The sequence below is a fragment of the Miniopterus schreibersii genome (genome assembly GCF_964146895.1).
Source record: "Miniopterus schreibersii genome assembly, chromosome: 4".
NCBI classification, from domain to species: Eukaryota; Metazoa; Chordata; class Mammalia; order Chiroptera; family Miniopteridae; genus Miniopterus; species Miniopterus schreibersii.
The window spans coordinates 101318470-101343645 of NC_138105.1; the positions used below are offsets into that span (position 1 = coordinate 101318470).

Consider the following 25176-nt stretch of genomic DNA (forward strand, 5'->3'; position numbering starts at 1 on the left):
AGCATTGCATCCGCACAGAGGAGCTGGCCCTTCTGCAGTCACTCGTCTCTCTTGACCCTGTCCCAGCCCAGCCCCCAGCCCGTGGAACCCCGCAGACGTGGTCTCCTGTGTCTTAGCACGCTTGTTCGCGGTCCATCCGTGTAGCGCGTCGGGACATCACCCCTTCCTGTGGCTGAGTCCGTGTCCCCTGGTGGCCACACCATGGTTTGCTCTTCCATTCATCCACTGATGGCTGTTTCCACATGTGGCTGTTGTGTCATGGCAGCTACGACCATTCACGGGCAGGCGTCTGTGTGCGGCGTTGCCATTCCTCTGGGGTAGGTGCCGCAGGGTGGACTGCTGGGTCTCGTGGTCAGCCTGGACCGCCTGGCCACTTCCCACCGTGGACGCAGTGCTCCCTCCCCAGCAGGCAGAGCCCGTTTCCATGTCACGGTCCCCGCCCTGTCCTTGCCAGCTGGCGCTCTGACCATGGGTATGATCTCGTGTGGTTTGGTTTGCCTCCCCCGACCGCTCCCGGTGCCGTGCAGCGTGTCACGTGTGTCCTGTGTGGAGACCCGTCCACTCAGAGCTTTGCCCGCTTTGTAACGGGTTGTTTGTCTCCTTAGAGCTGTTGTATGAGCTGCAGGCCGTTCTGGGTGCGAGCCCTTTGTCCGACGTGGTCTGAGGGGGAGCGGCGGTTGGGTTCCTGTGGACTGAGGGAAGGGTGCCCACCTCCCTGACCCGAGGCTGCACTGCCAGGCGCATAGCACACATCCCGGCCCCGGGCAGGGGCTCTCCTTGGTGGCTGCTGTGTGGGAATCAGTTCAGCGGCACCTCAACCTTGCACCCGTGAGATGGGACCGTTTCGGGCCCTGCAGCCTCAGAGCACGCTGGCCAACAGACCTGTCCGTCCCTGGGTGCAGGGCAGCACCTGCCACGGCTCTCAGACTCTCACAATCTCACGATGCTACCACCCTGGTCGCCTGGCTGGGGTCTGGATTCCAGAAACCTGGGCACGACCCATGCCCACTGGGACCTGACTGGCCCCATCCAGGAGGCTGGAGAAATGGGTCATCTGCTGGGAAGTGCCTGGACTTGGGCAGCTGGCCAGCCTCCCGGGGGCTCGTGGTTGGGGGCAGGCTCGTCCCCGTCCGGCCCGGCTGGCAGCTCAGGGAAGCTGGGACAGCTGTGGCCTCCCCACTCGCCTGGGCCTCGTGGCTCTTCCCCGTCCTGTGGACGGAGGACACGTGGGGGAGGGCGTGGGAGACCCACCCGGGGCCACCGCCGAGCTAACAGCTGTCCGTGTCTCCCGCCACCCCGCAGGCCACAGGACCCTCGGGCACCACCATGCAGCTGCTGGAGACGGAGTTCTCGCGGACGGTGCCCGAGCTCATCGAGCTGCACCTGCTGCGCCAGGACAGCATCCCCGCCTTCCTCAGCGCCCTCACCCTCGACCTCTTCAGCCGCCAGACCCTGGCCTAGCTGCAGCGCCCCCGGCCGTGCCCTCGGCTCTGAAGGTGGGAGTGCGCGGTGCAGGAGCCCGGGGCGCGGCGTCGCCCTCTGCTGAGACGGGCAGTGTGAAGGCGTGTGAGCCCTGAGCCCCCGAGGGCCGCACAGGCCCGTGGGCTCACCTCCCGGCAGGGGCTGAGCTGCCCGGCAGGCGCCTGCCCTGAGCTCTGGCCACTCTGCAGGGAGGGGCTCCACCCTCCTCCGCTCCCTCCACCCTGCACCTGCCCCAGGCGTCCCGCCACACGCCTTGCTGGGGCCGGCAGGTGGACCTGTGGCCGCCACATGAAGTCCCTGGCTACTATGAAATAAAGTTGCTTGGCCACCCACCCGCTCTGTGTGTTTCTGACCCCCGAGCTGACAGGCTGCCCTGCTAATGCTCAGCCTGGACCTGGGCGCAGCCCCGTGTAGGCCCCAGGCCGGGAGAGGTGCGGGGACGTTGAGGGCAGCCCCAGGGCCGCTGGTCCCGGCAGAGGAGAGGGAGCACTGGCAGCCCGTCCCTGCTCCCCGGCCGCCTGACCCCCACGCCGCAGAGCTGAAGGAGCCTCCCCGTGGGCTCTGTCAGGCCCTCAGCCCCGGAGCTCGGCCCGTGAACGTGGGCCTCACACGGGGTGCAGCCCAGGTCCCAGCAGCCACAGCACCCCTGCTCCAGGCAGAACCAAAGTGCTCATGCTGACCATGTGGGCTGCTGTTCCAAGTACCTGGATCACATCCGCAGTGACGTCACTGTCCCCCCGTTAGGTGCCACCTGAGCCCTTGGAGGTGGGCGGGGGGGCATCTGGAGTATGAGGCCCATAGGCCTCACCCCTGTGCTTGGTCCTGCCCCACCTCCCTCCTGAGCCTCAGACCTGCCTCTGTGGGCAGAGTGGTCCCCGAGGCTGGGAGTGTGGGAGTCAGGGGACCAGGCCCTCCTCTGCCCCACAGAGCACCAGAGGCCAGGTGTGGGGGAGGCGTGTCCAGGTGGCCCAGCCCTCCCACCTGGGCCGGCCTGGAGGGCAGGAGTGTCCTGGAAGGTGGGCAGCAGAGGGAGCCATCACCACCCGGCCTAGAGGGGGTGGCGGGGACAGCGGGACACCTGTTCTCAGTGGCCAGGCCAGGAGTAAGCTCTGGCCAGCCAGGCAACAGGAATGTACTGGAAGGGTTTGGGTGGGGGCCAAGGAAGGGGTCAGAGAAGTGGGGGAGCCACATTCATCATGCACAGACCCGATTCCCCCTAGGGGACCAGCCACCCCATGGCCCAACATGTGTCATGGGGTCCCACAGCCACAGGACCCCACCCACACCTCTCACCGTGACTCCTGAACTGTTCCAGAGCCTGTGTCACCTCTCCGGTTAGAGTCCCTGCCTGCATCCTGGACTGTGGGCCCTGGGCCACCTGCCCCCACCCTGTCCCCTCTTTGTGGGAGGACAGGCTATGTGCCCACAAAGGGCCCCCAGCACCTCCTCCCATTAGTGCCCTGCCTTGGTCTCCCCACCTGCCTCCCTCCACACTGAAAGGGTCTCTGAGGTCCCTCCCCCTGGAGAGCCACCCCAGGCCGGGACCACCCACTCAGTGTCCACCTCGAGGCTGACAGTGGTTGGACTGTCCTGAGAAGAGGCAGCAGGGCCACCCCACTGCCCGAGGCCTGTCTGGGTCCCAGGGACACGCTCCAGGGGGACTGCATGAAGTCGGGGGACCCGGGCATGCAGACGGGCCAGAGGGCTGCGGTCCCTTCATCCCAGAGGCCTGGCCACAGGAAGTTCTGGCCCCAGCAGATAGATCCCCACTTTGCCAGCTCATTAGTGGGCACCACGCTAAGTGGTTCTTAAGCTGCTAATGACTGATGGGGCGGGATTAGGGCTGCCGCCTGAACTGTAATTACAGGAGGGAGCAGGGGCTGTGTGACAGCCACGGGGAGGGCGCCCCCGCCGGCTGGGCCGCCTCCTTCCTGACCCGGGGGACCCCCCAGCTCTGCGGGGCCCCGCCTCCCCTGCGGGGCTCCTCCAGCCCCCACCCCAGGGGACACCCCTCCCCCCATCAGCCCCCCAGGAAGGGTGCGCTTCACTGTTCCCCTTCTGCGTGTCTGGTTCATGTTCTTCTGAAAGTGGAGTTTTCTCCAGCACCTCCCGACTCAGAGCGCGGACCACGGGCAGGAGCTGGGGCAGGCTCTCCGTCCCCCTTCTGGGCCCTCTGAACCCCAATCTGCTGCGACGTGACCCCAGGAGGCCTGTTCCCTCTGTGCGCTTGTCCCCATTCCCTAACGACCCTGCCAGTCGGGTCTGGCCAGCAGAGGAGGCTGAGGCCCAGGAGGGGCCGGGACCTGTCCCAGGTCCATGCACGTCTGTCAGGTCTGGACCAAGCCCGGCCCCCTGACAACTCACGGCCCTCACCTCCTAGCTCTGGGCCGGACTTGGTCCGAGTCCCTCGAGGTTCCCACAAGGGGCCTCTGTCCCCAGCAGCCTTTAGGGTCCACTCAGAGGTCCAGGGGTGTGGAAGCTGGGGCCGTACAGACAGGCGTGTGTGCATGTGTGTGCGTGTCAGTCACGCGTATGTACAAACGTGCACAGTGAGAACAGGTGGCTTCACCAACGGCTTAAATTCCTGCCTCAGGCCCAGAGAGGGACAGGGCCTTGCCCAAAGTCACACAGCTCGGGAGGCCCCTGGTGCAGACCTCACAGGGCCCAGCTGGCTGCCTGTATTGTTTAGGTTTCATTCTTTATCTTTCACTGCACTTTTAAGGCATTTTCAAAGTAAAAAGAAAACTCCCACAATAGAATGTAGAGTAGCCAGAAAAAGCTCCCCTTGGCCCCGTCCCAGCCACCCCATCTGGCCGCATTCACACACCTACCACGTGGGCCCGCGAAGTGCATTGTCTGGCTGCCTGCGGTCGGCACGTGATTTCAGAAAACCGCGGCCTGTTCTGCAGCCTGGTCTCCTCGCTGAACAATTGTCTTGGAGATTTTCCATGAAAGCGTCTCCTGATGTATTTCGTTGGGTTTTTTGTTGTTTCCAAAACACTTACGTTTTATTGAAAACAATAAGCTACGGAAACACCAGGTTCTCGTTTTAAGGTAAAGTTGACGGCGTCTCTCAGAACCGCCCGAGTTCTGAACCACTTTGGTTGTCTCTCAAACACCAAAACACGAGCCCCAGGTTCTCATTAAGAAGCATCTTGTTTGTAAATCTTTCCTTGTGGTCTGAGCTCCACCCCACTCACGGTTCCTTCTTTTCCGCGTCTACCTGTTCCAGACGAGCTGCAGATTCTTTTGTTTTTTCCTACTTGGTTAATATTTCTAAGAACGGGGCTCCTTGGTGCCCCTGGAACAGGCCAGGCCCAGCCCGCCGTTGCCCCAGCGGGAGCCGCCTTCCCCAGTTCTCGCCTGGCCTGTCCCCCGCTGTGTCCCCCAAATCCGCATGCTGACGCCCTAACCCCCAGCACCTCAGGATCTGTACTGGGAACAGGATCTTTAAAGAGGTGACTAAGTTAAAAGTGAGGTCACGGCCCCGGCCGGTGTGGCCCAGGGGTAGTGTCGGCCAGCACACCGAAGGGCCTCGGGTTCACCCAGGCAAGTGTTCGACCCCCGGCCCGGTCGGGGCGCGTGCGGGTGTCTCCCCCCCCCCTCCACTCTCTCTAAAGAAACATCAGCGGAGAAGATACCCTCGGGTGAGAGCGAACAGAAGAAATACAAGTGAGGTCGTACGGGTGGGCCTTGATCCCGTAGGACCCGCGTCCCCATGACACAGGCACACGGCCCGTGAGGACACGGGGAGATGCCGTCTACACGCCCGGGAGGGAGGTCAGCAGGAAGCAGCCCCTGCGACACCTGGGCCTCTGGCTCCAGCCCCAGGACCTGGGACGCGCCCGGGGCCTTTGGGCGCCGCCCCCACCTCCTGAGCGCCTTTTTGCCCTGGGGCACCTCCCGCGGGCAGCGTACGCTGTGCAGGGCCGCGGGTGTGGCCTGAGACTGCTGAGCGGCCGCCACCCTGCGCGAAGGAGCAGGTGAATCCATGTCACCGGTTTCATCTAACCCGGCACAGCCAAAGCTCGCTCCCCACATGGAATCCATAGAAACCACGAGCGGCCACTCGCCCACCCTCCTCTTGGCTCCGAGCCTTCGGAGCCCAGGGCCTCGCTTTAGTCCCTGCCGCGTCCACCGCACCACAGGCTGTCTCCCGAGCTCGCGGAGATGGCGGGAGGGCCAGGGGTCAGTGAGTGAGGCTCCGAGGACAGAGCCACGAGCCGGCCTGGAGGGCCCAGCCCCGCTGCCTCCTCCAGGCAGGCCCCCGCCCTCCACCCGGGCTCCCTGCGCCCCGGGGGCGGCCTCTTCAGAGTAACCGGGTAATTAGCTCAATTACCAACAACTTACGTGGTTTTCTTCTTTTTTCTTTTCAAACTTAAATGGAAATTAAGTTTTGCACCAGGTTTACAGGCTGTTGACGGAATTCACTAATCAAACCCCAATGCCAAGTCCTTGAAAACGAGAATTTAAAAAGGTCTGCATTTGCATGTTCGTGTTTTAATAGGGTTCAGGAGGCATATTTGCGGCTGATGAAAGGAGTAATTACATCTGATTTGCATGGAGGAGCATCCCCACCCCTCCCCTGCCAGGCGCTGAGCGGAGGGGGCCCCTTCCCTGCTGTTTCTGGAGACCACGGCCACTGTGGGAAGGTCACTGAGGGCCGGGCGAGGGTCACGGGTCACGGAGAAGCCTGTGCGGACCCTGGAGCCGACTGGTCAGACGGCAGGACACCGCAGACAGAACGCCTCGCCCCCCGGCCCAGGGCTGCCCGTTTGACCAAAGCACACGAGCCGGTTCCCACGTGGCGTCTCTCCAGCCCCCAACCCCACACCCGTGGGTCTGGTGACAGCCGAGCGGATTGGCCCAGGTGGTGTCCTAGCAAAGCACCCAGACCCGGTGGGTGGCGCAGACCTTGGTTCCCAGTCTGGGGGCCGGACGTCCAGGACGCAGGGACCCTCGGGTGTGGTCTCTAGTGAGGGCTCCCGGCCACTGTGTCCCCGCGGCAGAGGGGCCCTGCTGTCTCTGTCCTCTTGGGGGTCAGAACCTCACCCTGGTCACCTCCAGGTGCAGTCGCCGGGGGTCGGGCTGTGGCAGGTGGTCGCGGGGACACGGGTCTGTCCAGCACGCGCTCTCCTGGCAGCGAAGGCGTTCGGAACAGTTCCAGCGCACCCGATGCACCTCGCCTGTGGTTTTAATTAAGCGTTGATTCACGCTTATCATCAATATCTAAATATCTGGGAAACATCATCGGCTAATTTTCTTAGCTGGGATTCATCAGTTGTGCGAGTGTTTAAATATTTAGGGAAATACGCTTAATGGGTTCGTAAGATGAGCGAATTGATCACTGGACGCCCCCCAGGGAACAGCGAGTTTCCTCGCCGCCCGCTGGGGCCACTCGGAGACCGAAGGCCCCGCGACGGAGGCCGGTCCACCCGACCACTCCGCGGGGAGCCACGAGTGTCGTCCTCACGGACGCGGCCCCACCTTCCACCCCTTACTCCCACTGCCCCGTCACCCTCTTACCCCACCCAGCAAGCGGCTCCCGGGGGCTCGTGCCTAGTTCTGCGAGTCACAATCTGGGAAAAGCGCTGCGTGGCCAGGACGCCTCTATATATATATATATTTTTTAATATATCTTTATTGATTTCAGAGAGAGGAAAGGAGAGGGAGAGAGACAGAAACATCAATGATGAGAGTCACTGATCGAGCCCGCAACCCGGGCATGTGCCCCGACCGGGAATCGAACCCCGATCGCCTGGATCCCAGGTCGACGCTCGACCGCTGAGCCACGCCGGCCGGGCCAGGACGCCTCTATTTAAAGGCGACATCTTCATTCAAGGAAAACACCGCGAACTGGAAAATGGGGGGCGAGGCCTGGGCTCGGGGCGAGGAGGAGCCGGGGCAGAACGGGGCTGCCCGTTGGAGGCGCAGAGCGGAAGCTGGGGTGCAGGCCGGCGACGGGCCGCCTGTGGGCACGGGGCCCTGGTGCAGGGTGGCGGAGGTGGCGTGAGGCGGGGCGGGGCGCCCCCAGTGCTCCCCGCGGGAGAAGGTGACCAGCGGAGAAAGGACGACCGACAGGCTCCTGCAGGGACATCCTCCAGCCAGCGGTGGCCGGTGCGTGATGCCCCGGGCCCAGGAAGGACCCGCCCAGAGGACCTCGGCTGGGACGCGGGCTCCCCACCGGGCAACGGACCGAGGCCAAAGGAGGGCCGAGCGAAGGACAGAGGCGGGGGGACAGGTGGACCGGGTTCCAGAGCCCGGGACTTTGTAGTTGGTGAGTTCGGGCGAGAGAAGGAGCCCCCGGGGACACAGAGGGCAGAGGGGACGCCACCTTTGTCCTTCAGGGGGTGACCGACGGGGCACAGGGACGGGCCAGCTGGCCGGAGCCCCTGTGAAGCGCGTGAAGCGCCGGCCGCCCTCCCTCTGGGAACAGAGGTGCAGTGGTCCCCTGGCCCCTGGGCGCCCCGTGTCCCGTTTGTGTTCAGTTAACTTCGCCGTGTGTACGTGACACGCTGGGAATGTCACCGAGGGGGCTGCCGGCCTGGACGGCTGAGAACCCCAAGGACCCGCCTCCCCCGTCCTAACGCCGGCTGAGCCCTGGCACTTCACCCTTTGGTGCCTCGGGCACCCTGGGCGGCTCGGGCTCCTGACAAGCGTCTCCAGGGCTGAACCAGGTGGAGTGTCGGGCACCTCGCCTGCCCTCCTGCCGCTCACGGGGCGGAGCCTCCCGTGTGCCAAGCGCCCAGGCCGGGTGCATTTCACCAGCAGGTGCCCGCAGGACCCGCATCCCGGGCTCCTCAGCGGTTCCCGCGGCTGGTCCCCTGTGCCCGCCTGTGGGACAGGGTTCCCGCTGCACCCATTTTCTGCGGGGTCGGGTCTGTGTCCCGCCCGTTTCTCCGCGGGTGGCTCCCCGTGGGCTTGCGCGTGGAGTCCCCCCGGACCCTGCCTCACCCCCGTGTCCCTGGCGATGACCAGAGCGGCCGCGGGGACGCGGGTCCACGCCTCGTCTCGCTGGGCGTGCCGCGGGCCCCGGGGACGGCCCCGCGCATCCTCCGCGGGCGACTTTATTTATAGTGGGGACAGAAATCCAATTTCACTTTTTCCACCCGAGCAGCTAATTGTCAGGGCAGCTTTGTTAATTGTCTGTTTCCCAAGCGCTCCCGGCCCTGCCGCCATAAATCACGATTCAGGGCTGAGCAGGCCGCTCGGGCCCCAGTCCTTCCCCGGGTCCACCCGCCTCAGCGCGAAGCGTGGGACCCCGACCGCACGCGGACAGCGCCGGCCGGGTCCCGCGGAGAGTCTCTCGTTCGTTTCTGACGCGGCACCTGAGGGCAGGTGGACACAGGGGCCCCCGTCCAGCGAGGAGCCGCCCCGCTCTGCTCCTGCAGCCCTCGGGCGCGGAACTGGCGTGAACCAGGCGCCCGACACGGGGCACCTCAGGTGCCAGAAGCCCGCCTCCCCACAGTCCGGGCGCCCCCGGGGTCAGCCCGGTTTGACTCTGTGAACCAGACGGGGTGCCCTGTGGCCCGGAAGTCCCCCCATGTTCCGTGGGCGACGCTGAGGCCGGGTCGCCGCAAAGCCTCCTCCCGCGTTGTATTTCGGAAGCACGTTTAGCAGACACGGGGACATAGACGCCGCGCCGTCCCCGCCGGTCCCACCGCCGAGGTCTCGGTCCGTTTATCACGAGGGGAGCGGCACTCGCCAGGCACCGGGCACCTGCGCCGCTCTGGTGCCCGACGACGCCCCGGGGCGCCGAGCAGATGCCGCCCTGGGCAGGGCGTTTCCGGGCGGCGGCCCCGCGAGGACAGCGCTGCGGTTTCCCTGGGCCTCCCTGTGAGGCCAGGAGCCCGGCCCCTGGGCCGCGTCCCGCCCTCCGGCTGTGGCGCGAAGCAGAGCCCGCGCCCCTGAGGCTGCGGCTCCTCCGGGGGTGTGGCTCCCCGGGCCCTCCCCTCCGGGCCCCTCCACCCACGGGTGAGGCTCAGGCGAGGCGGCAGGTGGGGCCCGTTAGGAGAAGCGGCTTCGGGCGGGCGGCCTATCACGCGGCTCCTGTCCCGGCGCAGGTGCGGGCGCCATTCCCATCCTGCCCGGGAGACGCTGCTGGAAGCCGAGGGGAAAGCTCCCGACGCCTGCGCCCCAGGACCCCCGGCACCAGCGCCCCAGGACCCCCGGCACCTGCGCCCCAGGACCCCCGGCACCTGCGCCCCAGGACCCCCGACGCCTGCGCCCCAGGACCCCCGGCACCTGCGCCCCAGGACCCCCGGCACCTCTGGGCCCAGCCCCTGCCCGCCGGCTCCACGGTCTCCCGCTGGTAAGTCAGCACCGTCTGCGTCCCTGTCGGCCTCGCTTTGGGGGACAGCGGCCACCCTGTGGCCTCGGGCCTGAGGGGAGGGCTTGGCCTTCGGTTTGTCCGGCTGGGTGAGGACGGACAGCCGGCCCCAGGCCCCTCGCAGGCGGGGCCGCGGAAGGGCCTTCCCGCCGTTTGTGAACTGGGCCGTCTTCCCCTCGCGGGTCCGCAGTGACCCCCCGTCTTCGGGGTGACTTCTGCCCGCCACCGTGAACCCGCCCGTCTCCCGGGCCGTGGGGCGGCTGATTTATCTGCTTAATAATGTCTCCGGCTGAACAGAGTTTCCAATTTTAATGAAGCCCAACTTACCCCTTTCCAGCGGCTCCTTCCTTCTGCGTATTTTAAAGACATCCCTGTGCGGCCGAGATCCTTGTATTTTCTTCCAGAAGCTTCCTGGTTTTAGGACCCACCTCAGAAGACGGGGTGCACGTGGTGAGGTCAAGGTTCACCTCCCGGGTGGGACCCTGTTGCCCCTCAGCCTGCCCTCCGACCCCACCTGTGCCCGCGGGGCGGCCGGGCCGGGTGTGCGGGCGGGTCTCTGGCTCCCGCGGGCCCCCCCCGCCCGTGGCCACTGTGGCCGGAAGTGGGGTGTCTGTGGGATTCGGTCCAGCTCCCCGTCCGTTCTGGCCGCCGGTCGGTTCTTCGGCATTTCCTCTGAGAGCCGCGGCTGCGAACAAAGGCGGTGCTCGCCCCGCCCGGCTTCCCCGCTTGGCCCTCTGGCCCGCGACTGGCCCGCGTCACGGGGACGCCGCGGGCTGGGGGTTCCCCCTCGTTTTCCAGCGGGGCAGGCTCACCCGGACGTGGCGCTGTCTGGGGTTTCCACACCCAGGTCCAGCCTGGTCCCGGCTGCAGAGTGGAGGGTGAACGGGGAACGAACGGGGGGAGGGCCCCCACTTTTCCGCGTCTATCGAGGCGACCCCATGTCTTTCCTGTGTCACTCCGTTGGTTGATTTTCAAACGCTGAGCCAGCCTCTCCCTCCCGGGGCCCCTCGTGGTGAAGTCCACTGTCCTCGCTGGACACGGCCGGGCTCCGCGTGCTGGTTTTCGAAGCAGGATCTGGGCCCAGGTGAAGGAGGCTGTTTCCGAAACACCCTGGCCGTGCCCGTCAGGCGGCGCTCCCAGCGCGACGACCCACCCTCCCCGCGGCCGAGAGGGCTGCGTGGACCTGGGGTCATTTCTTCCTTAAATACTCAGTGGAATTTGCCGGGGAAGCCACCGGGCTAGAGTTTTGTTTGTTTATTCTTTGCAGTGTTTTTAAGCATGAGATTTATTTCTTCCGTAGATGAAGGACTGTCCCGCTCGTCTGTTTTTTCTTGCGTGAGCTTTGGCGGTTTCTGTCTGAAGGAGCCTGGTCTCGGTGACAACTCCCGGGCTGGGGTGTCCGTGGCCGAGCGGTGGCCACATCTCCCTGCGAGGCTGCTGGCTCGTGACCCCCCCTCCCCGCTAAACCGGCCGTAGATTTATGAACCTTATTGACCTTTTCAAAGAACCGGTGTTGGTTTCACTGAGTTTCCTTCCGTTTTTCTCTTTCCCCTTCCACTCGCTTCTGCGCTTTTGTTCTTTCCCTTCCCGCCGCCTGCTTTGGGGTTAATTGGCTCTTATTTTTCAGGTGTTGGGCTCGATCCAGACAGAAGGCCCACGGCGATTTCCGCAGCGAGGTTGGCTGCAGAGCCCTCAAGCCGGGGCAGGAAAGTGTCTGGAGAGACCCTGAGCTCAGGAGGGCGAGAAGCCGACCGGGAGGGGCCGGCGCGCCACGGCGTGGCCTGTGGTTCTGCGCAGGGGCCTCTGGGTGCGGGCGCTGCGGGCAGGGAGCCCCGGGCCGGGCGTCTGCATGGGGGGGGGCTGGCACGGTGGGGGCGCCAGAGGGCGTCAGGTGAGCTGTGCGGACGATCGGCCCACCGGCGAACGCGGGCGTCGGCATCCCGTCCCGATCGCTTCTCTCTCCCTGTGCGTCGGCCGATACTCGTCTCGTATGCTTGGTGCTCCCGTTGAACGCAGGGTGTCCCCAAAAAAGCGTATAGACCGTTTTGAATAATTATTAATTCCAACGGGTGAAATCTGAAAAGGGAGAAACGCCCCCTGAGCTCTGGGCTGTTGGGCGTGAGCAGGTCGTTCAGGACGCGCTGTGTCAGGTCCTTTCCTGGGTCGGCGCCTTCATCACCAGGCGCTGACGTCCCTCGTCTCACGTGAGGCTTTGTCCTGAGGCTCGTTTGTCCCCGGGCGGCGCTCGCTGGCTTTGGGTTCCGTTTGCCTGGACACCGTGTCCCATCCCTCCGCCTGCGGGCTGTGCGTGTCCTTCCGTCTGGGCTGAGGCCCTGTAGGCAGCCTGTAGCCGGGTCTTTTTTTTTTTTTTATCCTTCAGCAACCCTGTGCCTTTTGATTGGAGAATTTATTCCATTTACATTTAAAGAAGTTAGTGATAGATGCGGACTTACTGCCGTTTTGTTCATTGATTTCCGGAAGCCTTGTAATTTCTCTGGTCCTTGCTCTGTCTCTTTCTCGCTTCATGACCTGGTGGTTTTCCGTGCGGTTAGATTTGTCTTTTTATCTACCATAGAATTTTGCTTTCCGGTTACCATGAGGCTCACGTAAGACACCATGTATTTATAACGTCTATTTCAAGTTGAGAGCAACTGGAGTTTGAATGCATTGTAAAGCCCCGCGGCTTCGCTTCGCCACACCCCACATTTCATGGTTTCAGTGTCACAATTTGCATCTTTTATCTTGTGCAACCCTCAACAAATACTGTAGTTATAGTTATTTTTACCGCTTTTATCTGTTGACCTTTACACTAGCTTTATAAGAGATTAACCCCCACTTTACAGCATTAGATTAATCTGAATTTTACTATATATTTATCTTTACTGGAGAAATTTATACTTTCATGTGTGTTTTTTCCCTAATTACCACCCTTTTCTTTCAACTTCAAGAAGCCCCTGTGATATTTCTGGTGAGGCTGCTCTAGTGGCGGTGACCTCGCTTAGCCCTTGCTCGTGTGAAACTCTCTCTCCTTCGGTCTGAACAACGTGACCAGCTCAGGTGGCTGGAGCTTCGTCCCGAACACCAGAAGGGCGCGGGTTCAATCCCTGGTCCAGACACACAGGGAGGCGACCGATTGATGTTTCTCTCTCACATCGATGCTTCTTTTTTCTCTCCCTCTCCCTCCCTCCCTCCCTCCCACTCTAAAAAAAAAAAATCAATGGAAAAAATATCCTCAGGTAAGGATTAACAACAAAGACGTTCCCCAGCATTAGACATTAGGGGAATATAAGTTAAACCCACAATGAGACATCACTACGCACCATCCGAACAACCGAAATTAAAAACAGTGGTAACGCCGAGTGTCGGAGAGGATGTGGGGAACGTCTGCCCGGCGCCCGGCGCTGGCAGGGCTGTGAACCGGCCTGGGAAACGCGTGTGGTTCCTTCCCACGCTCACCACGCCCTCACCACGCCGCCCAGCGGTCGTGCTCCCGACGACCGATCCCAGGGAAAGGGAAACGCAAGTTCACACAAACTCGTATGTGGGTTTTCACAGCAGGTTTATTTGTAATAGCTCCAGACTGGAAACAAACCCGATGTCCCTCGACAGGTGAAGAGCGAACACACGCGGGCATATCGTCTATACAGTGGAATACTACTCAGCAATGAAAAGGAGAGGCTATTGACACAGACGGGGGCCTGGGCGGTTCTCGAGGGTCCTACGCATAGTGAGAGGCCCGTATCCGAAGGTTACGTGGCCTATGATTCCACTTGTATCACTTCCTCTAACGACAGGCATGGGAATAGATATGGTGCCGGGGTCAGGGATGGGGGGTGCAGAGTGACCCCAGGGCAGCCTGGGGGAGACAGACCTCTGGGGGCAGATCAGGTCTGTATCTTGATGGTATTTACATGAATCTTTATACACGGGGTACATTTGCAAACACACACGTGCACACACACACGCACACACACGCGTGGTGCCTGCAAGAGCAGGTGGGAACTAAGAAGTGGAGCCTCGTGGACGTAACGGTCCCGGTGGACCGAACGGGTCCCTGGTGTGACGCCGTCCACAGTTACGGAATTCTCCCCAGTGGAGGAAAATGGGAGACTATGTACTATTTGTGCAACTTCTGTGACTCTATAATTGTTTCCAATTTTTAAAAAATGTAAAGACCTCCCAGGAAGTAGAACAGAAAGATGGTGCCATGAAAGGTGCTGAGAGAGTTGCGGGCCCCACACCTCCCTCCGGCACCAGTTCCCGGGAGAGCTATCGGTGGCCCTGGCCAAGCCGTGCGGTCCGTGGGGTGCGAGCCCCCCTCTTACTCAGACGCTCTCCTCCTCTCCTTCCCGGGCCCCAGGCACCGGCCAGGTCCCGTCTCTGGCACCGCACGTGCACCCAGCCAGGGGAACAGGGGTTCCTGGCACATCTGGCTGTGGCTGTGTTTACGGAGAAAGGCCAGGGCGGGCAGATACCCGAGCATTAGTCACGACTACTTTGGGTGGTTTCTGTTTTCTTTTTCACGTTAAGCTGCTTTCTAAAGTTTTCTAATAAAAAGATTACTTTCGAGATAGGAAAAGTCAATACAAGTTATTATTTTATAAAATACCATCAGTGCCCCCCCACTGCCCACAGCCCAACTCTGATTTCTTTCTGTTTGCAAGGCGGGCTCAGCTGACCGCCTGGTCCCGGGCTGGACCTGGGCCTGGGCCTGGGCCTGGGGCTGGGGCTGGGCCTGGGCCTGGGCCTGGGGCTGGACCTGGGCCTGGGCCTGGGCCTGGGCCTGGGCCTGGGACTGGGACTGGGGCTGGGCCTGGGCCTGGGGCTGGGGCTGGGCCTGGGCCTGGGCCTGGGGCTGGACCTGGGCCTGGGCCTGGGCCTGGGCCTGGGACTGGGGCTGGGCCTGGGCCTGGGCCTGGGCCTGGGGCTGGACCTGGGCCTGGGCCTGGGCCTGGGCCTGGGACTGGGACTGGGGCTGGGCCTGGGCCTGGGCCTGGGCCTGGGCCTGGGACTGGGCCTGGGCCTGGGCCTGGGGCTGGGCCTGGGCCTGGGCCTGGGCCTGGGCCTGGGGCTGGGGCTGGGCTGGGGCTGGGGCTGGGGTGGCTTCTTGTCCCTGCACCCCCTCTGGGTAGGGGTCCCTTGCCTGTCTCCTACCTCCCATTTTTACCATGCCAACTCTTGTTTGTCCTTCAAGGTCTCAAGTGCTGACCTCCCCAAGGTCTCCCGACTCCACAGGGGAGGTGAGGGCCCCTCCTCCGTGTCCCCCATCACTCAGCGCAGGGTTGTCAGTTCAGTAGCTGCCTCTCCAGGCCGCTTCCTCGACTCTCATGCCGTCTTACATCCAACCTCTCCACGGTCTGCCGAGAATGGACTTCTGCCTCTTGGGTTTCTGGCCATTCAGCCAAGGGGGTGCCCCCAGGAGAAGGCAAGGAGGGGGTGGCATCACCCAGGCTGGCTATCCTCCCCTGCAGGCCCCACCCAGTGCCCTGGCGGCCCTCGTCCCAGTGGGCCAAGCTGTCCTGACAGCCATCCCTGTGGGTTCCCCACACCTTCTCACCTGACATGGTCCCTTTGCAGGCACACTCTTGAATTAGTCTGTTTTGGGGTGTCACTTCTTTCCTGTTGGACTGTGACTGATACACTCTTAAGGGAGGGGACAGGTTTCATTGATGTCTCTAGCATGTCTGGTACACAGTAGGAGCTCCACAATTGTACACTAGATGGATAAGTGGATGGGTGGGTGGGTGTTTGGATGGATGGATGGAAGGATGGATGATGGAGGATGGAGGATGGATGGACAGACAGAGCAGGTGGATGGGTGGATGGATGGGTTGGTGAGTGGATGGATAGATGGATGGATGGACAGAGCAGGTGGACGGATGGGTTGGTGGATGGGTGAGTGGGTGGATGGATGGATGGATGGATGTAGGAACAGAGCAGGTGGGTGGGTGGGTGGATGGATGTGGGTCAATGGATGAAACCTCAGGAACATCCACTGGGGGTCCTGCTGTCTGCTCTGTGGTCACCCGGTGGAGAAAGCACGTAAGGCTTGGCCGTGCACTTGGCCTCTGATGTCAGATGGTGCTGACTCTTCACCCCTCCCATGTCCATGCCCTTCGCCACTGTGGATGGGTAACCATCCCCCCTTGACTGAGCTCAGCCACATGAGCTGCTCTGGGACACGACCCCGGGGCCTGCTCTCAGCCATGGGCTGCTTTGCTGGAGGACAAGAGAGATGGTCAGAGCAGAGCTCAGTCCTGCCAGGGCCCCCGTCCCCACAGCCACCGCTGGGCAGCCTGGCACGTGAGCAACGTGTTAGGGTCGGTTGTCATGCAGCATCACCAGGCCAATAGATGACTGACACGCGGCCACTGTGACACATCAGCCTCAGCCCCACAGGCCATCAGACCCTCTCAGTGGCCCAGTGCAGGGGGGAGGGATAGAGGTCGGTGACATGCGATGGCCAGGAGGTCAGTGGCAGAGCCTTGTGTGAGCCCTGCTCTGGCCTCCCACCCATTGGACAGATCTGCAGCCACAGGGTGGGGCTCATCGGGTGGGCACCCTCCCTCCTGCACTCAGAGCTCAGCACCAAGCCCACAGGGATGCTGACCTCTTCACTTCATAGCCCCCACCCCTCCTTCCTCACTGTAGGTTCCCCTTTCAGGCCAAACACCGCCACTCCCAGGAAGCCTTCCAGGCTCTTCCCAGGCAGGAGTTCCCACCCCTCCCCAGGCCCCCAGTGCCCCCAGTGCCCCGCCACCCTGAGCTGAGTCACCTGCCTCTGCATCCGGTGCCTGCTGGCCAGGGAGCTCCTCAAGGCCAGGGCAGGGCAGGTCCCTCTCTGGGCCCGTAGAGTGGTCGGCACAGAGCCGTGCACACAGGAGGCATCTAATGTGTGTACAACTTCTCCTGTATGTGTCTACTCTTCAAGCCCACCATGAATTCCTTCAAGCAAGGACATGGTGATACATGCATTTGTGTCCCCAGGACTGGCCTGGTGTTGGCAGTTAGTGCCACCTCTGTCCCACCCTGGTGTCCAGCGAGGGCTGGGCCTCCGGAAGGGGCATTCTTGGCCACTCAAGGCCCCAAACTCTCTGTGTCCCTCTCTAGGTCCCTGCCTGTCCCCTGGAGCTCCTGCTTGATGGCAGGGCTCTTGGCGGTGACGTGTCCCTCACACACCTGGCCTATCTGGCCAGTTGCCCACCTACCTCTATTCCACACCGTGGTTCCCCATTCCCTATAAACAGCCAATTCTGTCTCCTCAGTGACAGGGGGCAGCAGGCTGAGGTAGCCTGGCCAGGACTGTGGCCATGTCACTGTGTGACCTTGGGTGAGGCAGGGCCCTCCCTGAGCCTCCACCCACCAGCCCAGGGCCCTGACTCCTCTCCCTGCACCTGCTGTCCTGGGCACACCCTCACCGTCCGACACCCTCATGTGTCGGACTCCCTGGCGCCGTCCTCTGGGACCCCAGAGTGAGGGTGGGGGGCTGACTGGACCTGGGGGCCTGCCTGTCAGGTCAAGCAGGGACAGGCAGGGCATGTGGTGTCCACGGAAATCACCTGTTCCGAGGGGCTCCATCACAGGGGCCAGTGAGAGCCCCCCAGGTTATGTGCCCTGTATGAAGGCTCACACGCAGGCCTGAATGGGGTGGACTGGGCAGGCCAGCCTGGGGCGGGTAGATTGGCCCCATCCACAGCATGGCACGGCCACTGGCTGGGCAGTCAGAGCTGGGCCCTGTGGGAAACTGCTGTTTCCTGTCGGCCTCAGAAACATGCATAAGGCTGCAAACAGCTGCTGAGGAAGGGGCTGAGCATCCTGTCACCAGGGGAGTGCAAGGAGGGGCGGCCGATCTCCACACTGCTTCTAGCCCCACCTACCCTCTGCTGAGCCAGTGGAAGCCCAGTCCTTCCCTGGTGACCCAGCAGGTCCTGAGAACCTACCACTGTCCCTGCTCGTGTCTCTCAGGCTCCTGTGGCTCCCAGGACCAGCTCCAGCCCTGTTCACGCCTCGCTGGGTCTTTTTCGGAAACAGAGCCCTAGTTGGGGAAGGGGTTTGCCCTGGATGGAGGGGCAGGTGGGGCCCTTGGGAAGGACAGGGAGGGGCCACCAGCCAGGCAGAAAGGGTGGTTGGCAGGTCTGGCACCTCAGGAGGGCAGCCCTGGGCTCTCCACCCCCCAGGAGGTGACTGTAGAACCTGGGGCTGGAGGTGGGAGTAGGACTCAGAAATGACGTGTCCTCAAAGCCTTGCTCTGGCTCCTGGTGGGACGAGGGGACCCTGTGGCTTTGGTGGCCAAAGCACAGGAGCCACAGAGGGGGACTTCATCTGGGCTGGCGTGGGGACTGGTCCTCTCTGGAGAGCCTGGGCCATCAGTCCTGTTTGGAGGTGCCTCCAACCGATGGCTCCCTGAATTTGGGCCACACCACGCTGGGCAGGGGTGGGGCCTGTGGGGTGGGGATCTCAGGGCACCTTCCCGGGAGGTGGGGCTTCAGACATCACAGGGGCCACCCCCACCCCAAAGCCCCCACCATGCCTCTCACGCTCACCCACGCCTCACACACAACCCACACCACCTACACCCTGTCTCCTCCGGCTGCCCACAGGCCCACGCACCCTCTCAGCTCCCAGCCCCGCACACCTGGTCACAGTCAGACACACGTGGCCACGGGAGGGACCCCAGGCCCCTCACACTCACCCTGCACACCCCACACCCCCAGCCCCTTCCTGCCCATCCCCACCGCCTCTGGATCTCAAAGCTGCTGGACAGTCTCCAAACCCAGTCAGCTGCCCACAGGCTCTCGTGCACCCCCAGGGTCATCCGGGGTCACTCCTGTTCTCGGGACAAGAGCTCAGTGGTGACCGCCTGGAACCCTGAGCCCCCCTCCAGGGCCCACATCAGTAAAACCACCATCAACCAGACACAAAAGAAACCCCAAGTCTTTCCCTAAATCCCATAGTAAAAACCCCGTACAAACAAGTATTTGGTTTTTTCCTTTGCAGAATTTTTTTAGTAGACATAGTCTCTCTTTCTCATTTTACAGCAAACATTGCAAATATAGAAATATTTCTCCTGTACATTAGGACACAACAGAGAGTGGGGGTGGGCGGAGCACGCCCCGCCGCGCCCCTTCCCACACCCCTGCGTCCACGGGCACCCCCTCCCCTGAGTCCCCAGGGCTCCGGACACCCCGAGGCCGCTCGGCCACCTGCAGGCACTCTCCCCTCTTTGGTGGCGCCCAGAGGTGGCAACAGAGAGACGACCAGACAGAGTCCACAGAAGACCGTGGACAGAGATCATGCGAGGAGCCAGGGGCCATGCTCCCCTCGTCTGGTGTTTTGTCTTTTTAAGAGAACTTTACTTCTATTGTTTAAAAAAAAAAAAAAAGAAAGAAAAAAGAGAGGAAAAGGCAGGAGGACTCGAAACAGGAAAGATACTGGAAAAAGTCCCCCCATCCCTAAGACACAGTTTTCCGAAGTCCCTTGTGTGTGTGTGTACAGTGTGCACATGTGTGTACAGTGTGCATGTGTGTGTACAGTGTGCATGTGTGTAGTGTGTGTAGTGTGCATGTATATACAGTGTGCACATGTGTGTACAGTGTGCACATGCGTGTAGTGTGCATGTGTGCACCGTGTGCATGTGTGTAGTGTGCATGTGTGTAGTGTGCACATGTCTGTGCAGTGTGCATGTGTGTGTAATGTGCGTGTGTACAGTGTGCATGTGTGTGTACAATGTGTGTGTGTGTACACAGTGTGCATGTGTGTGTGTACAGTGTGCATACACAGTGTGCAGGCGCGTGTGCATGTGCTCACGCAGTGCGTACCTGTGTGCGTGTGCACGGACAGTGCGTGTGTGTGGACAGGCCGCTCCCACCCTGAGCGCGTCCCGGGGCAGGTCCGTGTGCTGTTGTCCCCGTCTGCACCCCCCCGTCTCTGTAGGGCCCGTCTCGCCTGCCGTCTCATCCGTGCGTGTGCACGCGTGTGGGCGGGTGGGCGCGGCACGCGAGTCTCTGGGTTACGAGCGGCGCGGGCGCCCCTCTGGCCCAGGCCCGGCGGCTCAGGCCTTGTGCTGGGCCGACACGCCCTTCCAGTAGTCCAGGATGTCGTGCAGGTCCTCGTCCTTGGCGAACTGCACCTTCCTGCGCAGCGCGTGGCCGGCCGCCATGAACTCCGCCTCGTCCCTGTGCCGCCGGCGGCTCAGGCGGAAGCGCTCCCAGAAGCTGTGGGAGGCCCTGCAGGTGTACTCGGGGCTGGAGGCGTAGCTCAGGTGGCGGTACTGCGGGGACAGCGGCGAGTAGGCCAGGTCACGGGGCCTGGGCCGGGTCAGCGGCTCCAGGATGGACGCCTTGCGGCCCCCCAGGCTGCCGTGGGACGCGGGCACGGGGGGCTCGGGCGGCTCGGCGGGGTGGGAGCCGGGGTACGAGTGCCGGTGCTCGCCGTAGGGGCGGCCCTTCTCCGCCTCGGCCCGCAGCGCAGGGGCCTCGGGCGTCACCGTGAGGATGGCCTCGGCCGCGGGCGAGCTCTTCTCGATGTACTTCGCCTCGCTGGCGGCGGCCTTGTGCGCGCCCGCAGCCTCGGCGCCGTAGGCCCTGGGGCTCCGCGCGGAGCCGCTGGACGAGGTGCTGGTGCGCGGGGGCCCCGGGGCGGCCTCCACGCTGTGGTGACGCTGCAGGCCGTGGCCGAAGGCGTCCTGGTACATGGGCGACAGGAAGCCGTGCTTGCCGGCCAGCGGCTCGGACAGCAGCACCAGCTGGGGCTCGGCCGCGGGCCCCGCGCCCGCCTTGCCGCCCTGGAAGGCGGTGGCCTCGGACTTGAGCGCGTCGATGCAGTTGTTGATGATCTGGTTCACCTTGTCCACCTCCTTGGCGATGGTGGAGATCTCGGCCACCGAGCTCTGGCTGTCGGGGCCCTGCCGGGCGGGCTCCCCGGTGCGCACCTCCATGTAGGTGCCCTTGCTGGCCTTGGGCGTCTCGCCCTCCGCCAGCTTGTACGGCTCCCCCTCGCCGGCCGCCGCGGGCAGGAAGGGGATGCGGGTCACAGCCTCGGGGCCCAGCAGCGGGCCCTGGGACAGCGGGGCCAGGCCGGGCACCTCCATCTCCGGCCCGTACTTGAGCTCAATGATGGTCTTCTTCAGGCCTCCGGCCGCCGCGGCCGCCGCCGTCTTGTGCTTGTCCTCCCGGCGGCGCCGCCTGCGCAGCCCGTAGTAGACGGCGCCCAGCACCAGCACCATGCCGAAGAGGCAGCCCAGCACGGTCATGATGTAGTGGGTGGCGGTGGAGGGGCCGGGCCCGGGGCCGGCGGGGGCGGGCGGGAGGGGCAGGCAGAGCGTGAGGCAGGTGTGGTTGTGGAGCAGCCCCGAGCTGGTGGACACCACGCAGTAGGTGTAGTTGGTGAGCGTGGCCAGGTTGGGCAGGCGGACCTCCTGCTGCGGCCTGGTCAGCCGGGAGACGGTGGAGGGCTTGCTGTTGTTGAAATGCTCCAGGGTGTACACGCGGGTGAAGGGGCTGGGCAGCTGCACCGTGAGGGTGGCCGAGTTCTGCGTCAGCTGCTTGACCTTGATGAGCGGCCGGGCCTCCGCCTGGGGGGCCAGGGTGGGGAGGGCGGCCGGCGGGGTGGTGCCGTCGCCCGAGAAGCAGTCGTCGGAGGCGCAGGGGCCCTCGCTGGGCTCGGGCGGGGGCGGGGGCGGCGAGCGGCCGGGCGCCGGGCGGGCCTCGGGCGGCGGGGGCGGCTCGGCCGCGTAGGCGCCCTCGGTGCACACGGACTGCAGCGTGCTCAGGATGCTGCGCCGGCCGTGGCGGCCGCGGCCCAGGAGGGAGTAGCCGGAGTAGTGGGGCGGGGACTCGCACTGCATGCGGTCGTAGGTCTGCGTGGCGTTGGTGAAGGCGGCCAGCCAGCGCAGGAAGCCCAGCAGCTCGCAGGAGCAGTAGAAGGGGTTGCTGTAGAGCTCGCAGGCCGAGAGCCGGGCCAGGCCCGCGAAGGTGGCGCTGTGCAGCCGCTGGATGCGGTTCATGGACAGGTCCACGTTGACGATGTTGGGGCACTCCCAGAAGGCGCCGGGCGTGACCACCTCGATGAGGTTGGCCTGCAGGTACAGGTACTCCAGCTTGCCCAGCCCGCGCAGGGCGCCCTCCGTGAGGTTGCGCAGCCGGTTGTAGCCCAGCTGCAGCACCTGCAGGTTGAACTGGCCGGAGAAGGCGCCGTCCTCGATGTAGGCGATCTCGTTCTTGGTGAGGTTGAGGTACGTGAGGTTGCCGAAGCGGCTGAGCGCCGCGTACTGCACGCTGTGGATGCGGTTCTCGTTCAGCCGCAGGTCCACGATGGTGCTGTTGATGTGCTGCGGGATGGCCTCGTAGGGCGGCTGGTTCTGGCTGCAGATGGCCAGCCACACGAAGCCCTTGTCGCCCTCGATCAGCCAGCAGTCGCCGCGGGCCAGGCCGCCCGCGTGCAGCAGCGTGGCCGCCGCCACACACGCCCACAGCGCGCCCCACGGGCACCGGGCCATGGGGACCGCCCTCGCTGGAGACCCCGCTCTGCCTGCCCGGGGGCACCGGGTTGGGGGCTGGGCGGCAGCCCCGAGGGGAGGAGGGAGGGAGCCCACACTCTCAGGCCCGTCCTGTCCCGGGCCGCATGGTCACGGGGACGGAGCGGCCCCGTCACTGCCGGCCACCTCCCGTCGTCCGCCCGCTGCGTCCTGCCACCTCCATGGCCTCCTCAGCCTGGGCGTCCACACAGCTCCACCCCGAGCCCCCGGCTCAGCTGGTCCTGCAGCAAGACAGAGAGACAGCCGGTCAGAAGGTGGAAGCCGCACCCAGCCCCGGGGTCCAGTGGGGCCCTGCCTCCAGCCCAGCCCAGCCCAGCCGCCGGTCAAACCTGAAGTCACTAAGCTAATGAGTGAGGGGGCTGGTCCAGCTCTGCCCCTGAAGACAAGGGTGTCTCCTGTCCCCCAGAGGCCTGGCCAGGGCACTGCAGGGGGTGCTGAGCCGGCCGGAGAGTCCCTCCCAAGCCCTGGGGTCCCCTCCAGCCGCCCTCCAGGGAGACACCAGGCAGGCACCCAGGACAGTGAGGCTCTGGGCACAGGATGCCACTCGAGTCCCCAGGCCCCCTACACCCTCCCCAGGCCCGGACAAGGACCTGACCCTTCCCCTCCGGCCTCCAGGCCCCCTCCTCCCCGCTCGGTGACTCGATGGTCAGAGCAGCCAGCCCTCTGCCCCCACCCCCTGGTGTCGGCACTAAGTGGTGACGTGGCTGCTGGACATGGGAGACGGGGGGTCGGGAACTGCAGGCAGCAGCCGGTGTTTGGGGAGCGGTGGCCTCCGCTCCTCCTGGCCCTCGGGCTGCGGGCTCTCCCTCGGCCTCCGTGTATTTCTCCCGAGGGAAAGACAGGAACTGGTGCGTGTTTGCTTGTTAATATTGGCATTTACAGCGGCCTCTGCACCGTCTGTGGCCTGGCGGGCGGCCAGCCGAGTGCATTTCACCGATATTGACGTTTGCAACCCGTCTGCACTGAGGCGGCTTAAATTAGGAGGAGAATATGATGGCAGATGGATTTTCCCCCCTGGAAACTTCATGAAGCAGTTTTGATCCAGCTCCCAGGGGAGAGCCTGTTTGTGATTTAAAGAGAAGGGAGAGATTGGGTGGGGTGGGGGCCGTGATGGAGCCCACCTGGGGCCGGCCCGGAGTTGCTGTGTGACCCTCAGCAAAGACGGCCTCTCTGGGCCCAGTGGAAATGGCTCTGGGCAGCTGGGTCCCCGCATGGTCCACCTACGGTCCCTTAGGGGGTATTCAGAGCTCAACTCCACGTCACAGTGCCAGTCACCTCCCTCCCCCCGGCCACCCGGGAGCCCGACAACCTGGCAATGCTGTGATTTGTGTCCCCTGGGGCTCCCGAGGCCCACCAGCTGGGACGGGGCCACCAGGCTCGGTCCTGGGCAGGGGGTAGGGGTGGCCAGCAGGGATCGATCAGAGGCCACCTCCTGGCCCAGCCTCGGGCGCGGGCAGGGGAGCCTCAGGCCCGCCCAGGAAGCTGGCGCCCAGTGATGCTGATCACAATCACCTTTAATCTCTTGCTCAAAATAACCCAAAGTCAAGTTAAGGAGGGTTACGGGGCCGAGAGAGCCCCCGCCACAGGCAGGCGCTGGCAGGCGGAGGGACTGAGGGACGGAGGGACGCCCCCCGCCTCTCCCCGCCGCCCTCCCGACCCGGGGTGCTGCGGTGGCCGAGGAGCCGCTGCCGGGCAGGGGCTGGAGGACTGTGCGCACACACGGGCTCGCATACATGTGCCGCTCTCCCGTGTGCACACACAGCCTCTGCGTGCCCCGTGGGAGTGGTCAACACGCGGGGACCTGCATTGCCATGTGCTCTGCGGTGAGCACAGCTCTGTCCTCGTGGGGGGGGGGGTGACCACACCACCGAGGTCCCGCAAGACCCTCCTGTTGCCACCAAGGGCCCCCACCCAGTGTGACTGTCCAGGAGTCTGTGCTTCTGTCTTGTGAGTGGCGAGGGATTCTGGGGACAGTCTCTCCTCCCCGGGCACCACCCCCCCACCGCCCCCCGGAGCCTCCTCCATTGGGCTGCTGACGCAACAGGGGCGGGAGGGCGGGTCCACCTGGACCTGGGCCTGTCCTGACCCTCTGGGCCGCCCGGGGTTTGCTCTCACCTTGGTGCCCAGCACCTGTCCCCAGAGCCTGGGCCCGGTGGGAGGCCTGCCTGCTGGACGGGGTGTCCTCCCCACCCGCCTGTCCTGAGGTGAAGGGGTCTGCTAAGGGGGTGGCTGTCCCCCACCCAGCATGGCCAAGCAGTTGCCCCCCCAATGACCTCAGCCTGGGAGAGACCCCAGAGTCCTCATTCCACATCTCAACAGAGGGGAAACTGAGGCCCTGAGAGGAGCAGACCTTGTCCTAGGTCACACAGCTAGGTGTCCCATTGTCCTGCTGGGGTGGGACTGGGTGGTGGGTCCAGCAGGCACCCATCCCTCCAGGAGGCCCCTTGGGCTGCCTCCTGCCAGGTGGAGGGACAGGATGGGCCCCGTGGGTCTGGGAGCACCGTGGGGCCCGACACAGGCAGGGCCTCGGGAAACAGGGACCTGGAAACGGGCCGATCAGACCAGGGACTGTCTCCAAGCCCCTTCCCCGCCGGGAATCACACTGATCCTGGGGCTCACTTGCCCCACCCCACTCGCCCTCATTTCTTCACCTACTGACGCCTACCTGTGTCCGAGCATGTAAGTCACTCGCTACCCACCCGCACACCTGCCGGGGGGAGACCTGCCCCAGACCAACTCAGGCTCCTGTCACGGGGAGGCAGGGACACTCGCCTGCCCCACTGTTCCCCGGCCCCGGGCCTCAGGGAGAGGGGAGGCCGGGCCACCTCCA

General features: G+C 64.0%; 2 protein-coding genes across 7 annotated transcripts in view; one reads left to right on the plus strand and one right to left on the minus strand.

The window, feature by feature from the left end:
- MAD1L1 (mitotic arrest deficient 1 like 1) overlaps positions 1 to 1814 on the plus strand; it is a 222584-nt gene extending 220770 nt beyond the window's left edge. For all 6 annotated transcript variants that reach the window (XM_081134495.1, XM_081134493.1, XM_081134496.1 and 3 more), the window contains one exon: positions 1303 to 1814. In XM_081134495.1, coding sequence (XP_080990621.1) covers positions 1303 to 1461 — 159 coding nt within the window. In that variant the 3' untranslated portion in view covers positions 1462 to 1814. The remainder of the gene's footprint in view (positions 1 to 1302) is intronic.
- Positions 1815 to 18805: 16991 nt separating this feature from the next.
- ELFN1 (extracellular leucine rich repeat and fibronectin type III domain containing 1) lies at positions 18806 to 22409 on the minus strand. Its single transcript, XM_081134497.1, has one exon. It carries the CDS (start codon positions 22305 to 22307, stop codon positions 19863 to 19865), a length of 2445 nt encoding a protein of 814 aa, XP_080990623.1. The 5' UTR covers positions 22308 to 22409; the 3' UTR covers positions 18806 to 19862.
- Between the last annotated feature and the right edge of the window lie 2767 nt (positions 22410 to 25176).

Bases quoted from the DNA above. Each gene is read 5' to 3' on its own strand.
- ELFN1 (XM_081134497.1), bottom strand. From the start codon at position 22,307: ATGGCCCGGTGCCCGTGGGGCGCGCTGTGGGCGTGTGTGGCGGCGGCC.